General features: G+C 37.3%; 2 protein-coding genes and 1 pseudogene across 3 annotated transcripts; 1 reads left to right on the top strand and 2 right to left on the bottom strand.

Moving 5' to 3' along the window:
* Window positions 1-235: 235 nt before the first annotated feature.
* On the bottom strand, window positions 236-8,530 carry LOC140822560 (uncharacterized). Of its 2 annotated transcripts, none has more exons than XM_073183332.1 (4): window positions 7,138-8,530; window positions 2,572-3,143; window positions 2,276-2,495; window positions 236-1,817 (listed from the first exon to the last, which is right to left on the bottom strand). In XM_073183332.1, exons 1-4 carry the CDS (start codon window positions 8,380-8,382, stop codon window positions 465-467), a joined length of 3,390 nt encoding a protein of 1,129 aa, XP_073039433.1. In that variant the 5' UTR covers window positions 8,383-8,530; the 3' UTR covers window positions 236-464. The 2 variants fall into 2 exon arrangements, with proteins under 2 accessions (XP_073039433.1, XP_073039434.1); XM_073183333.1 differs by having other exon boundaries at window positions 236-1,786; window positions 2,356-2,495.
* A 134-nt stretch (window positions 8,531-8,664) lies between these two features.
* Window positions 8,665-10,716, bottom strand: LOC140822550 (probable glycosyltransferase At3g07620; annotated as a pseudogene).
* A 400-nt stretch (window positions 10,717-11,116) lies between these two features.
* Window positions 11,117-13,297, top strand: LOC140822561 (uncharacterized). The gene is made up of 2 exons (XM_073183334.1): window positions 11,117-11,486; window positions 12,418-13,297. The coding sequence occupies exons 1-2, from the start codon at window positions 11,182-11,184 to the stop codon at window positions 12,860-12,862; spliced, it is 750 nt and encodes a 249-aa protein (XP_073039435.1). The 5' UTR covers window positions 11,117-11,181; the 3' UTR covers window positions 12,863-13,297.
* The last annotated feature ends 2,824 nt before the right edge of the window (window positions 13,298-16,121 follow it).

The following is a 16,121-nucleotide window of genomic DNA, read 5'->3' as shown; positions in this document are numbered from 1 at the left end:
TATCAAATTAAGACTCTATCTTCCTCCTATAAATATCAGTTTTCATTAATTGTTTATTCATTCATATATTCACTAACTCCACATACACAATATTCTCTCTATTTCCTATTCTCAAACTTGAGCGTCCGAGACCCAACTCTTTTCTAACGCTCTTGTTTGTGCTTTCAAATTTCAAAAGTCCGATCCAATCTCCCCAAGTGAAAATCCGACTCCCGGATTTTAGCAACACCAAATACCATAAAAAATTCTTAAAATCATACTCGACAATGTCTTCGTATCTAAAAGGTGTTCCGAAAGAGAGAAGCACTATCATTGTTGTTTGTGGTCAGACAAGAAAGCGGTCAGTTAGCATTCACTAATTCGCGTCGAATAAATTAAACATAAGTATAGCCTCAAACTTGCAAATCTCACACTTGAATTTTTTTGTACCATATTGTACACACAGGAAATTATGTATAGGCACTCTATATATATTTCAACCCCGAGACACACTGTCGTTTGGATATTAGATATTGGGATACGGAATATATCATTCCCAGAAGCCCCAAAATTTTAATCTTCATAACATCCGTTATTATGACCGACGGAAGGTTGAGTGGTATCGTAAGCAGTGGCTTTGCATCAGCCTGCTTTGTGTAGCAACAAACAAAACGATTGAAAAGGATGTGACTAGGGAATGTTAAAATAAGTAGAGCCATATTCTTGACTGCAAAAATCCAATCCGGTCCCCCGATACTAACACCCCATCCTGCATTTCCATGCCACACATCTTCCCATATGCTGTACAGTGAAGTCAAGACCAAGTACGCCGAGATGACCACTGTAACAGGGAAGTACCTCTGCTTGTCCCCAAATCCCGCAAAAAAATCCGAATCCTGGTTAAGCAGCAGCAAGATCGGTGCCAAGAAGAATATAGCCCGATTTGAGCCACCTGAGAGTTGTACGTTCAAGATCAGGCATATAGCAAAGCACATTATAGTAGCAACATTACCGACTGCAGGCATCCAGGCCCCTTCTGCAGCCATCCTGTTAATGGTAAAGATTGGCACAGTAGAAGCTCTTCGTTGCTGCATAAATCTCAATTTTGGAGGAACATTAGCAGAACTACTTTGGCCAGACTGGCTATGCCCAAGTCCACCCTTTTCGGTGATCTTCTCCCGCATAAGAGAAGCAAGCTCAAACTTTATTTCAAGTGCTATAAGCATGAAGATGGTTGCATATAGACCAAGTAGAGAGGTCCTTGCACCCTCAACAGCCAGCAACATAGTGACATTGTTGTCTTCCTCTGTCATGTCTACACTTTCATTCTCTCCGAGGATGATCTTGCTGATTCTAACCTGGCCCTCCAACAGATATGTCACTGGAAAAAGGGCAACAATAAATGCAAATACCCAAGGCAGAAGATTTGTGCTTGAGGCAGAAGGTAAATGAGTGAAGACCACAAATACAGAAGTGCATATCATCGTAATGATTATAAGGGCATGTAGTATAGCCGCTTGCAGGAAGTACTCAGCAGATATGTATATTCCGAGAGCAATTCCCACAGCTATGGAGTAAAATGTCCTAAACTCAACAATATACTTGATGGGAATAATGGAGGTGATGGCTGCGAGAGTCAGGACAATTGCAGCAATTAGCAACCATGATGGCCAGGTAGGCTTCAAGGCCATGAAACCATATATGGAGATATCATCACCAGACTGACGAGCAGCTCCAATTAAGTCTGGGTGATAAGTCCAGGACACTGGAATCGGAGGCTGCATCAGTATAAACAAGAGACCAGTCGCTACAATCAACACCAAGCATCTCTTAGCCGACTTCAAGAAAAGGGAGAAAAATATACAGTTAACATCTAGTAATGATAAAAGTCAATGTGAACTCACAGAAACAAGCAGTGAATGCCACGATTAGACGTAACAAGAGCAATATAATCTAATATTCAATTTATAACAAAGCCATTACTTAGGGCAACCACCGAGAGGCAATGTGATGCTAAGCATTGATAGCGAAATAAAATGTATCTGAGCACAGAATTCAAAGGACAAAAATAAATAATTAAATCTTCCCATGCAATATCAGTGAAGTCAAGTGAATTGATAGGAGTTATGTTTCCACCTACCTGTTTCCATAGAATTGATATCCCCTTTATGGGCATTAATGAAGAGAGAAAACGATATTTAAGAAAACACCTCAACAATTAAGCAAATAATAAGTGTAAATGACTATCAATTTCGAGCAATACAGCACAAGAGGAATTACAAGTAACGAATGATACCATGACATGGGAAAAGTGCAGAGCAACAATCGGCACACAAGTTAATCCAGTCAAAAGAATGCAAGAGCCTATAAGCAAACCATTGGTTGGAGGCCTCCCGTTCCAACACTGAAGGGCTTCAAAGATTGTTTCATGACAGAACCAGACAGATAAAGAAACGACGCCTGCATGAGCATAACCCTGCCAAGGTTTCATCTTTGATATAGCTTTCGATTTCTCCCTGAAAAATAATGAGACAAATGAAGTTGAAGACAATAAAAGGTAACATCTAAATTTAAAATATGAATGGCCTGTACTTATAAAGCAGCAGTGGAGGAGAGATTGCTAACAAAAGAACAGCTGAGACCCAAATAACATTCCTTGAGGCCATAAAAAGCATAGATAGTTTTGAGGAATGTAAGCAAATAAGAATCCAAACTGCCTTCGATCTGACTCTGCCATCCATAAAAAGTCTCCTCACAATTGCTAAACCCACACAAGTAGTCATGGCAACCATATAACTTGGATACATAACATCGTCATCCATCCCATAGTAGTACACATTTGAGTAGTTAAAAAATTTATTTTCAATATGACACAGTAATACTGCGTGGCTGATCAGTCCAGCTTCAGTCAGGAAATGAAGTTTTGATGGAAGCACAGCTAAACCAGGAACAACCATTGCCAGGATTACACTGCCAACAATAAGCTTACAGAAGGATTTCAATGACATGCCTGCTATCCAAATATTGAGGTCCCAATAATTATGAATAACAAACCACATCACCATCAAGCTCCCCAGAACAACAAAAGCAGTGTAGGATGACAATCTTTTCTTTGTGAAAAAGTGAGCCAGATAAAATCCAGAGACCGATGGAAGTGGGATGAACTGCAACAGAGAGGGTATTAAAATTCACACTATTATCTCTCTTCAGTTATAAACTTTCACTATGCATATAAAAGCCTTACCCACGGAAATTAAAACTTCAAGTGGACAAAGCAAGAAATAGATGGTCAATAGATGGATTGTACACCGGGTGGATTGACAACAATTCAGTATCAGAATAAGATTATCTTCTTCAGGAAATATTGTAGCCCAAACAGTCAATCAGTATAAGTCAAAATATTGTTTTGGTCAAGTTTGAAATTTTTTCGACTTGGATTGTTGTATCATAAAGCTGAAACAGAAATGGATCATGCAAAAATTAACACCAGCCAGTATAGTCGTGAGGATCAAGTTCTGGATATTACAAATGGTAGAACTGTGTTGGATAACAGATGGAATTACACAATCTTCGCGAACCCAAAGAAAAAGAATTTTGGAAGATATTGTGTACAGAAACTAAAAGTTTTTTTTTTTTTATCAGAAACAAGATTATTTAAATTATATTAAAGAAGTTTGAGTACAATATTGCGGATGAGTGATCGGCAATTATAGGAGCACTAAAAAGATTTCCGGACATTCAAATCATTACAAACTTCCAATCCCTAACAATTTCATTAATCGATAAGTGATTAAATCCTTTAACCCTTGAGATTGTAGTAGCCACTCTGAACTTAATGAGCTCCCATACCGCACTTGCTTCGGCCGGTGTGTCGTTGAAAATTCTGTTATTCCTCTCTAGCCATATTCTCCAAAATAAGACATGAATCAAAATGTACCATAAAATGTTAGCTCTGCTCCCCGAAGGTAAACCTGGATCGTTGGTAAACAAATCTCTTGCCCTCTGTGGAAACACCCATTGGAATCGTAGCTCTGCCATAACCAAAGTCCATAAACTGCGTGAGTACGAGCAGTGTAGTAGTAAATGATCCTGAGTCTCTTCATCGCCCTGACATAACGTGCACCACTGTGGACACAAAGCACACGTTGGCCATCTTTTTTGCACCGAGTCCGCCGTAGGTAATTTTTCCAACGCCACAGTCCACGAGAAAATCTGAATCTTTAATGGGACAGGAACTTTCCAAATATGATCTTTACAAATAAAAATAGCAAAGTTTTGAATTGGAAAGAAAGAATTGTAAAAAGATTTTACTGAAAACAATCCCGAAGACTCCCCCAGCCATACCCTGTAATCCTCGACACCTAACTGAACCCTGACCGTATCTAGCACACCCGCAAGGATAACAAATTCTCCCAACTCTAAATCAGAAAGATTTCTCCTAAATCGCACATCCCACCTATAAGTTTGTCTACCCTGATCATTAATCACCTCTAAAAAATTAAGAATAGGTTTGTTTGACACAGAAGAGATTCTATACAAACAAGGAAAACGATCTTTGAGTGAAATACTCGCTCCCCCCCCACACATCCTCCCAAAACCTAATGAAGTTCCCCCCTCGCAAAACCGAATCCCACCTAAGATGAATTGCCGGGAAGGTACAAGAAATGAATTTCCAAGGGCATCTGTAAGTAACATTCGTAGCCAAACCCAAATCCCATCCATTATCCTGAAGTCCATAGATGCTTTTTATCACTTTTATCCACAAAGTGTCCTTCTCCTTTGTTTGTCTCCACCACCATTTTCCTAGCAAAGCTCTATTCCTCAAGGCAATATTCCCCAAACCCAACCCACCTCGGTCCCTCGGCTTGCAAACCTGTTTCCAGCCCACAAGATGACAATGTTTTTCCCCTTCCAATCCGTCCCAGAAAATCTCTCATCATCTTTTCCATAATTTTTGCCACCTTGATAGGAACCTTGAACAAAGACATGTAATATGAAGGCATAGCGCAGAGAACTGATTTTATCAGTGTTAATCGGCCCCCTTTGGACAAATATGATTTTTTCCAGCTTGATAGCTTTTTCGACATCTTGGTTAAGACCGGTTCCCAAAAATCGAACAAAGAAGGCTTACCTCCCAGAGGCAACCCTAGATACTTGATCGGCCAATCATCATTTTTGCATCCAATAGCCTGTGCCAATACAGCCACATCCTCCTTATCGTAATTGATCCCTAAAATGACGCTTTTTTGAAAGTTTATCTTGAGCCCTGACTTGTTCCCAAAGGATTTGATTATTTCCACGAGTGCAATCACATGTGCCTTTGTTTGAACCAAAAATAACGTGTCATCCGCAAATTGTATATGTGATATTTCAAACTTTCCTTGTCCCACCACTAGACCTCTGACCTCGTCCGATTCCTTAGCTCTGTCTACCATCCTCCCCAATACATCCACAACCAGATTGAATAGAAAGGGTGAAAGCGGATCCCCTTGGCGAATACCTCTTTCTCCCTTGAACTTTCCCCTCGGCCTACCATTAACAAAAATTGAATACGAAACATTTGACACACACCCTCGAATCCACTTCCTCCATCTGTCACCAAAACCCTTTTTCTGTAACACGAAATCCAGAAATTGCCAATCGACGTTATCATACGCTTTTTCTAAATCGACCTTCAAAACCCAACCCTTCATTTTTCTTTTGCGGTATTCCTCCACCACCTCATTGGCGACCAGAGAACAATCCAAGATTTGTCGTCCTTTTATAAATGCACATTGATTGTCGGCGATGGTGCTCCGCAAAACTTTCTTTAATCTGTTAGTCAAAACTTTGGCTAAAATCTTGTACAAACTTGTTATCAAACTTATAGGCCGAAAATCATTGACCTTAATCGCATCTTGTTTCTTTGGTATGAGACAAATGTAAGTTTCATTCGTGATGCCATTTACCACTCCTCCCCTAAAAAATTCATCAAAAACTTTCAACATATCCCCCTTCAGTACATCCCAATTCTTTTGAAAGAATGCTAATGTGAATCCGTCCGGACCCGGGGCTTTGTTCCCATCACTTTCAAAAATTGCCTTTTTTACTTCAATTTCCGAGAAAGGAATCTCCAAATCCATTGCATCAGACCTTGCAACAGGGCTCCAATCCAAATCATCCAAAACTCCCCCAACCCCCTCTGACTGTCGGTAAAGATTAGTGAAGTATTTAACAATATGCTCCTCAATCTGATTCTCATCCACGATTACGGATCCATCATCCATCTCCACCTTATCTATGATTGACTTATTCCTTCTGTTAGTTAACAAGGAGTGGAAAAACTTTGAATTTTGGTCGCCCTCCCTCAACCATTTCAGTTTAGCTTTTTGACTATCCATCTGAAATTTTTTAAAGGTTACTTTTTCCAACTCACATCTTAGATTTCTTTTTTCCAGCTGAAACTGAAAGTAATATAAAATAAATCAAAATATGTTCTCTTGCTTGAGTAACACGACACATGATCACCAACTATAGTACAGCCTAGTGTAAATTAAAATGCAAACAATTGCAGGTAAAATCGTATGAACAATCCCAACCTAATCCACACTTTTGAAAACACAGATTATCAATACCTCTGCTTCACCTTGTAATTCTAAAATAGCACAAGCTGTATCTTCAAACGCTAACAGCCTAACACTAGAAATCTCAGAAATGAAAACTCAGAACACTAAAAAGGAAAGCTTACCAGTTCTTAGAGGATTGGCTAATAGTAACTAGAACAGATATTCGTTTTGAAGGTAAACGATCTAAAAAACCTTATCGCCATATTTAAAGGAAACTAACAGTCCCAAAACATTGTCAATGTTACCACTGAGGCATGAATGCACAGAAACCTGTTACGCTAACATTCAAACACGTTGACATAGTCTGTTGAATGAAGATACTCATTCCAATTTCCAAATTCCAAACATCAAAATTAAAATTGCACAACGTGGTTTTTCAAAACGTTGGAAATAAATTAGTATAGATTCAAGGAACAAGAGTTTTCTTAAAGGATTGAGAAGTGGGGTATACTTGCAGCATATGATTACACAGAACTAAATGAAAACAAAATACATAAAAGCACCGCATTAAAGGAAAATTTCATATTCCTAAAAAATAAAGGAGGTCCGTTACCAGAATAGGAAATCCCACAACTACAGCCCCAGAAGCACTGACAATTATGGCCAAAGCAGTAAAAAGCAGTGAGCTGAAAGCATCTGAAATCATACCAACAGCATATGCAGCAGCAGCACCTGTTCCCCCAAGCATTGTAATGGTTACCAAGAGATAATTCAGTGGTGGTGGGACATGAATATACCGCCCAAATGAAGGGAAAACAACCCTAACCTCCAAACAAACAACCACATTGACCAACGCCAATGCACCATTGACAAACCTAATACTGTGCAATTGGCTCTCTTTCTTAGTAACCCACCAAAGCGCCCCTCTTGTGGAGGCGTAAAGCTGAAACAGAAACGGAATGAAGAAAAGAAGAAAAGCATCGCAAACAGCTGCACTGGAAGAAAAAATTACAGAATAGTGGGATGCTAGTTGAAACAGTGACGGGAAGAACAAAAGATTCAAAGTGTGCACGCAACTCTCTAGCTGCCCAAGAATAAAAATGTCATTGGGCACCTCACCGCCATGGTAACTGACTTGTTCCTTAAATTTGAAGGAAGATACCCGAGGAATTGAGTAAAGCCAATAGAAAATGCAATTAAAAACCATAAGATAATACGCGGCATTAATAACACCCACGGCGGAAACGGTTGCCCACGTGAACAGCACGGAGGCAATGAGTGGAGCACAGGCAAATAACAGGCGTTCAAGAGCGAGCACAATGGTGGGATATTCAATTTGAATCCACTTGAACTGAAGTGAAACCCAAACACCGATTAAGAAATTAGCCAACGCACAAGTAATGGCAGCGAGGAGAGCGAGAGGAACGTGGCTGAAGGAGTAATAGAGAGCTGAGCTGAAGAAGAAAGCTATCTGAGCTGCGATGAGGGAGAACCAGACGGTAAAGAAGGAACCTGATTTGAAGTTTAGAGAATCAAGAATGTAGGCAATCATTAACCCCAGCAAGAGGATAGCAACCACTGGTGCGCCACCAAGGTCGAGGAGAAAGGTGGCTGAGGGAACCAGGGAAACGGCGATCCTAGCGTTGTGGAAAAAGGAAGAGGAGAATCTGGACATGCTGGAGGAGGAACTGGCGCGGCGGCTGCTGGAACTACCGGCATAGTAGGAGTTGGAACCAGGGCTAGAATTAGGGTTTAGATCGGAGTTGTAGGACGATGAAGAAGTGGGGAAAGAGGGAGCGCTGGGGGAGGAGGATATATAAGGGCGAAGGGACCGCGGCTGGAGCTCAGGCGGCAGCATATCCGCAGGTGCGGTGTTTGATTTCCGAGATTGGAATCGATGTGAGCAATGAGTCAAGGGAGAGCTGGTGCTTCCAATGGAGGTGTGCCAGTGCGTAGGGATTTGGAGCGAGCTTGAACGTATTTTTATTTATATTTTTTCATGTACACCACACACTAGGGTTTTTTGTTTTTTTCCTTATTTTATTAAGAAGAAAATAAAAATGTTATCTATTGCTGCCAACAAATGAGATTTGAATGCAAAGAAATCCCAAGATCGTTCACTCTTGTTGTAAAAAATTATAATAATTAATGTCTTTAACTATTCACTAACTATAATTGAAAACTTGCTCCAATTAAAGGCATTCGCAAAACGAGGTCATAATAACAAGATATCAGAACTGGAATACAACCGTATGTATAGAAAAACTAACCATTGTCGTATTTACCTTATACCCCTTTACATGCAGGTTGTATTTGCTTATCCTGAACCTTTCCTCATACAGAAAAGATGGATGCCCTGAGAATATACTAAAAGAAGTACCATTTGCCCAAAAACTTAACATCTCTTTTTGTATGCGAGAGTTCTGCACTGGACCGGCAAAGAACACAAGTTTGTTTCTGCAATTACACACCCATAACAATGTTACCTTTTCATGCATTCGATTTTTCACTCCATTAATACATGAGCCTTTAATAAATCACATTAACATAGCTCCTAAGATTTTGAGCCATCTAGTTTGCTTGATATATATACATTTTTTTTCTTTGAAACATATATATCCACTTTCTTTTACAAAATTGTATGAGAAACAGTTATACTCGGATGCACACCTTATCATTAAAATCTGGTAGACCCCAAATTTTTGTGAGGCAAGTAAGAAAAATGCAAAATGGTAAGGTGAAACTCAAAACTGTAAGTATCATTCTTAATTTATGCCATAACATGCTATGCTAGTAGCGTATATAAAGCTGGGAAACAAAGGATAAATGGCATACTAGAATTCCCAATTCCCTCAATGCAACCAGGATTTGCTATAGAAAATGATTTTCCACCTTTAACTTTAGATCTCTCCGAACAATCTTGTTAAGGTTTAACATCCACAAACACACACAATAACGCAAATAACCGGCAGCATTTTTAGGCAGAATTATGAATCTATTACTTGAGTCTGTATTTGTAAATAAGGATCTTTTCTATGTAAATAATTCTAAGAACCCAACCAGGCAATGCAATGATGAATCAGATTTTTCTATGAATCTAAAGAAAGAATACCTAGCATTTAGAGGATTCAAGAATTGATTGTGAGCATGTGGCCAAACTTGAGGCAATGCTATATCTTTGTGAGCAGAGTTGAGCCTTTGAAAATAGCTGGATGAGCAAGTAATCTGGATGGCATTATTAAGCAAAGCAAAAATGTTGAATGTTGCCTCCCGCCCAACTAAATGACAGCAGATAAAGAAGTGATTGGAACCTTCAGAAGCATTCCAAAACTCAAACTCGGAGCTAATCCTCAATATATATTGTTGATGACTCTGAATGCAGAATGGGGTGATTACGCATGGCATTGAAGGAAAAGGGCATGAAGAAGAAGTGAGCTTCCTCATAATGTTGAGTAATGAGTGAACTCTTGAGAAGAGCCAGCTCAAAAGCATGTTCATTGAAATAATTCCCAAGTTTTGGATTCATAGGGTTTGGATGGGGAAGTAAAACTCGGGCAAAAAGGGATGAATCCTTGTTTATGAATGCATATGGATACACACAAATCTTGGGCGTTTGTAACATCTCCTGATAATCTGCATTGAAAAGTTGCCATTGTGATAAGGGTTGGCCTTGCTCTCTATATACATTGGATGTGGAGTTAAAATAGGGTATCGACACGTGCTGTTGCTATGACAAATCAGATTCAAGAGAAGAACAGGTAGATGGCATTGGTTACACTCGAGGTTGTTCTTATGTGGATTTTGAAGCTGAAAAACTATATGAGTTTGCTACATTGCGTGCGGACAATAAAACTTATGGTAGCAAGGATAAAATTTTCAAGGTGGTAAACAAGAGGACAGCAAATGTTCGGAGTAACAGGAAATATAGGTTCCAACTGGTTCGATAGGTAACTCCTCCTCGCTGCTTTACTCTGCCTAAGAATCTCCGGCAAAGGAGCCTCTGTTGTACTTTTTTATATTTTATTTTTGAAGCGTTTGGCAGTGATGTTAAAAATAAGCAGTGACAAAGAAATCTGTTTTACTATTTTTCAGATAAAAGCTAAACATAGTTGGCTATACGTATGTGCTTCCACCATACCAGACCAATCAACTACACTACACAACCCCTGTACCGTAAAACCTGGATAACCATTTTCTTTAAAAAAAGAACAGATTTCACACAACTGCAAAATATTATAAAAAATGGACTGGTAATGTGATAGAGGGAGTTATTAAAATTCCATGAGTTGAACACGGACTGAAAAATCAAATAAATTTCCATAGCAATGAACACAATAATTCAATCAATCTGGGTGGCTCTTCACTTACATGATTATGGAAAAACCAGCAGTGACTATGGAAAAACCAGCACCTAGTGGAGAAGGTGCAGCGGGAGCTGGTGGAGGCCACTACAGACGGATTTTCCCAAAACCAAAGTTCCCTAGTCGGCACTTTTTAACTTTCATTTAAATTTTAAAATATTGAATTATTTGCATATTAGTTAAGGATAATAAAACGGGTTTCCGATACGAAGTTGGGTTTTAAAACCCGACCCATCGTCTATTACACCAAAGAGGATACCATCCGAGACAAGGTTATTGAACTGAAGAAAAAATAAATGGGGCGATGGGGGACTATGGCAGTAGCGATAGCGGTGGTTGGATTTGTCATCACGAAGAGTCCGACTCAGCTGTTGGGTGATCGAGGGAAGGTCATGCAGTGGTTGATGGACACGTCCGATCGATTGGGATATTGGGCCATCCCTGCCTATGTCGGACTCCACACCCTAAGTTTGGCTCTTTGCCTGCCCTGCGCCGTCTTTTTCGAGGCAGGGGCATCTATGCTCTTTCGGTTCTTGCCTGCCTTGCTTTGTGTCTTCTCCGGAAAGGTCCTCGGAGCCTCTCTCTCCTTCTGGATCGGCAGGTTTGGCTTCTTTGTAACCCGTTTCTCTGCTTCCTTTTAATTTTGCTGTCTTTCGGCAAAATCATCTTTTGAATCTGAAAGTAATTTTACAAGAGTTGGTAATGTTTATGAGATGTTGAAACAATGTTTAACTGATTCGTAACGAGAATTAACCAATTTGGAGCCCAACTCGTACGGTAAATGGAAAAAAAAATTACATGGCGTCATAATTATCAGGTTTTATAGAGCGTTCAACTTTTTATGTGGACGCAGCTTCTCCTTTCTGTCAGCTAGTTTTCATGAAATGCATTCGATTGTGCTAAAAAGTTTTTTTTTTTCCTATTTTTCCCTTTCCCTAGAAATGTTATTGTATACTTGAAAATGGGGCAAACATTCTGATGCTACCAAAAAAATAGCATCCAATAAAATAAATCGATTTTCACGAACCAATTTCTTCAATAAAACCGAATGGAACCTCCCGAAAAATATTTGTGTATAAAAAAAGGGGTGAGATGACTCATGGACGTGTTAGCTTTAACATAGATATACCACTCTATAATACTTCTAATTTTCCCCCTGTTCTGCAATGGTGATATTCTTTGTTCGCAGCATCGCTGTTTTTTGTTTTTCTTGAAGTGATAAACAAGGTTTATTTTTCAACTGCTCTTTGTGCATGGCGAATTCAGGAGCTGAATGTTTACCAATTTGTGACAATTTTATTTATCTTCATGTCACTAGGTCTAAGAAATATCGTGGAGGTGAATTAATGAATGGAAGGGATTTTTTGTGAAATATGTTACCTTCTGTATATTGCCAATCTCATTGCTATTTTTGTCTGAAACATGAAATACAACTGGCTATCCAGAAACTGTCCGATTTGATTTAGTTGCTGTGGTGGGCATGAAAACCTAATTTACCTGTGGTTTAAAATTAATTTGTGTTTATATGGAAGGCTTGTCTTCAAAAGTTCTGGCTCTGCAGTTCAGTGGGTACAGCGAAACAAGTACTTTCACCTGGTTTCAAGGGGAGTTGAGCAAGATGGGTGGAGATTTGTTCTTCTTGCCCGCTTCTCACCTGTACCATCCTATGTCATAAATTATGCACTGGCTGCTACAAAAGTCGGGTTTCTTGTGGACTTCTTGCTTCCAACAGTAATTGGCTGCCTGCCCATGATCTTGCAGAACACTTCCATTGGCAGCCTTGCAAGTGCTGCTGTAGCTTCAGCATCTGGGTCTCAGAGATCTCAGGTTTGGTCATATATCTTTCCTCTTCTCGGAATCTTATCAAGCATTCTTATATCCCTGAGAATCAAAAAATATTCTTCTGCCTTTGCAATTTCTGATCTTCCACCTGCTGAGATCTCTCATGACACTCCTGATGCTGTTAAAGCAAGGTAAGGTCTCATGAAAAAATAATTTCAAATATGTTAACTGGAATTCCTATTTACTTAAATCACCAAAAGACAAGATTCTGTTTACTGGAGCGATCTGCGGTATGACATTGTTTTCCCTTGGTCAATCTCTTAATAGCTTACTTCACTATTAACGAAACCTTAGACACAGTCCGAAAACAGTGAACTAGTAGTAGACATGAAGATTCAGAGCGCAGTGAACTGAGTTAACAGACATGAAGTGCTTCATTATATCTCCTTTGTTTGTGCCATCAAGCACTGAATGTCTCCTGGGGCACACAGTGATAAATTTGTTACTTGTCCTTACTGATGTTTTTTCTTCAAAAAGTGTGGGATCGGGTGTCATGTTTAGTTCCATGGAGAGTTATTTCAAATCCACCAATTTGTTACTTAATGCAAATCTGATGGTAATTGTGATGAATATGATTGTCAAATCTAGTGATGATGCACCCACGTAAAACATAAATGAGGAGTGAAGAAGAAGATTTTGATTAGTTAATATTAGCCTTTTGAACAATTTATTAATTTTTAATAAGTTAAAATGTAGAAACAATAAAAATATTTCAATAAAAATATTATTTTAATTTGTATCCGTCGTTTGTGAAATCCGTGGGATAGATGGATTCATTTTCTTATGAATAAAAATAATGAATCTGCATGACTGACAGTTGAAAATTGTTATTTTAATGCAAGAACGCGTAACTTTTTAAAAAATCTCGTGTGTTTAAAAATGAAGTGTAAAAATTCCAGCTAATGGTTAAATGTTCATATGATTAAAAATAAAAAGGTTATGGAGTTTAATTTTTTACCTCCACATACGTTCACATGAGCGCGGCATCCTAACGCGGATGATGTCGCTGCAGATTTAAAATTTAATAGAACATTATTGAAGACCCTTGGATTATGGCCGATATTAACTCAGTCTAATAAATGACCTTTCCTTCCAATCAATAAATTGGCGGCCGCTGCGGTTGCCTGTATTCAATTGTCATTACGGGACGTATTATTAAATAACTTATGTCATAATCAATCATAAAATATATTTTAGTGTCAATTAAACATTAAAATAATACGATTTTAATATCAAATACAACATCTATCTTCCCTCCATTTATTTCAAATTTTACACCAAAAAAATATTCTCGAAATATTTTTTTTATTTTACATATATTAATTATTATCTTTTATTTAATATATTTTTAATTATGACTAATATTTATATTATATAATTAATATTATATTATTAATAAATTTAAATAATAACATTTAAGTTTATAATTTAATTATATAATATAAATTAAATTATATATAATATGAATTAATATACGAAAATTATTTAAATTGAAAAATAATAATAATACAAATTCAAATACAATTTCAAACATTCGAATGAGTATATTAATTTTTTACATTTGTTTTAAATTATATTATTTATAAATCATTAAAGCAACCCCTTTGGGGTGAGAAATGCTACGCTAAAATGGTAGCGCAACATTGTAGATGACCTTAGTATAATAGTATGCATGCTTTTTTATTACTGATGAAATTAACAAGGATAATATAGGATATTTAACGATTTTTAATTATTTTTATAGATTCTAAAAGTTTTTAGATTTTTGTATATTTTATAGAAGTATAGTGATATTTAAAATAAACTCTCATAAAGTTTTAAAAATTCAAGTTATATTCAATATTAATTTTTAAAAATTTTATAAAAGTCTAGATGTGTTCAAAATTTCAATAGATTTTTAATAGTTCCATTAAATTCATTAGCATACAAACATTAAAGCATAATATACAACTATAAATTGTTAAAAAAATTCTTTGGTTTAACCCAAAGATTTCAATGAATTTTTTAAACTTCTAACTCATACGCAAATTCTTTTTTGTGATACGGTTTCTCTGATTTTTATCTGTGAGGCGAGTTAACTGTGTCCGTATTTCAATAATAAGTAATTCTTTTGACATAAAAAATATCACATTTTCATAGATGACTCAAATAGGAGACTCGTCTCACAAAATTAACATGTGAGACCGTCTCATAAAATTTTTGTTTTTAAAAATTTACAAACATACATACAATCTCACATATATACACATATACATGCAGGGATTAAATAATTTAACTTTTAAATAATTAAATTTATATACCAATATAAATTTTTAAAAACTATTTTAAACTAAATATGTTATTTTCAAATATATTAATAAATAATATATTATAATTAGGTACAAAATCATAGAATTCTATACCAAAAATTTACAGAAGTCTATAAAAATCTTGCAAAAAAGTCCACAATAATCCAAAGAAATATGTTTGTAAATATGTGAGATTCTGAAAAAATCAATAAAAATATATCAAATCAACAAAAGTCTACTTGTTTCGCACGAAAATTTCGGGGCGTGCCAGGCACGTATTCGTGCCAAATGTGAATGATCCAACTTCTTTGTCAAACGTTGCGAGTTTCGATTCGACCGTTAGTTATAGTTCCTTCGATATGACTTCAAAGCTAAACGTATAAACTGAGGAAAATAAAGGAATTACAGATAGAATCTGTGGGGCCCTTAGCTCCTAATCGTTATTACAACACAATCTGATTAGGGTTAATTAATTACAGCGGAAAACAAGTTTAAATTTTCTTTACAATGAGCCCAAAATATCTCTTCTATAATTTGAATACTAAAAATAGTATTTAATTTCATATCATAAAACACGACCACATATAATCAAAACCAGTCACATACAAACAACTCAACCACATACAACCAAATCATATCTTCGGGACATGCCCCGGTATATAGATACATATACATATATACTAGGAAAGACAACGAAACCTGTAGTGACCCGTTCCAGGATCACCTACTAAGCAAGAACTTAAGCATGCACTTTACTTAATAACAGTAATCAGAGATAACAGCGGAAATAGTCAACAAACTATAAATATACAATCCAATCGAAGTCTAGAATAACTCAACTAAAAATACAAGTACAACCATATCGAATCAAAACAATACCGAAAACTAACCCAACCAGCTACTCAACGTCCTCCTCCTGCTCCTCCTGAGCTGTCCAACCTGAGGCCTGCCCCGTGGGAATGGGGTGTCCACGAATAAACAAAACCGAGGACGTGAGCGATAAGAACGCCCAGTACAAAAGTATGAGTATACAGACCTATATGAAATGCACATGCTATGATCATGATACCGGGGTAGTCAAGAAACAGGAATCACAAAAGGATCTC

The sequence above is a fragment of the Primulina eburnea genome, unplaced genomic scaffold (assembly GCF_022965805.1).
Source record: "Primulina eburnea isolate SZY01 unplaced genomic scaffold, ASM2296580v1 ctg903_ERROPOS189874, whole genome shotgun sequence".
NCBI lineage: Eukaryota > Viridiplantae > Streptophyta > Magnoliopsida > Lamiales > Gesneriaceae > Primulina > Primulina eburnea.
The sequence above is the reverse complement of the archived record's forward strand: the minus strand, read 5'-3'. Positions and strand labels throughout refer to the sequence as shown.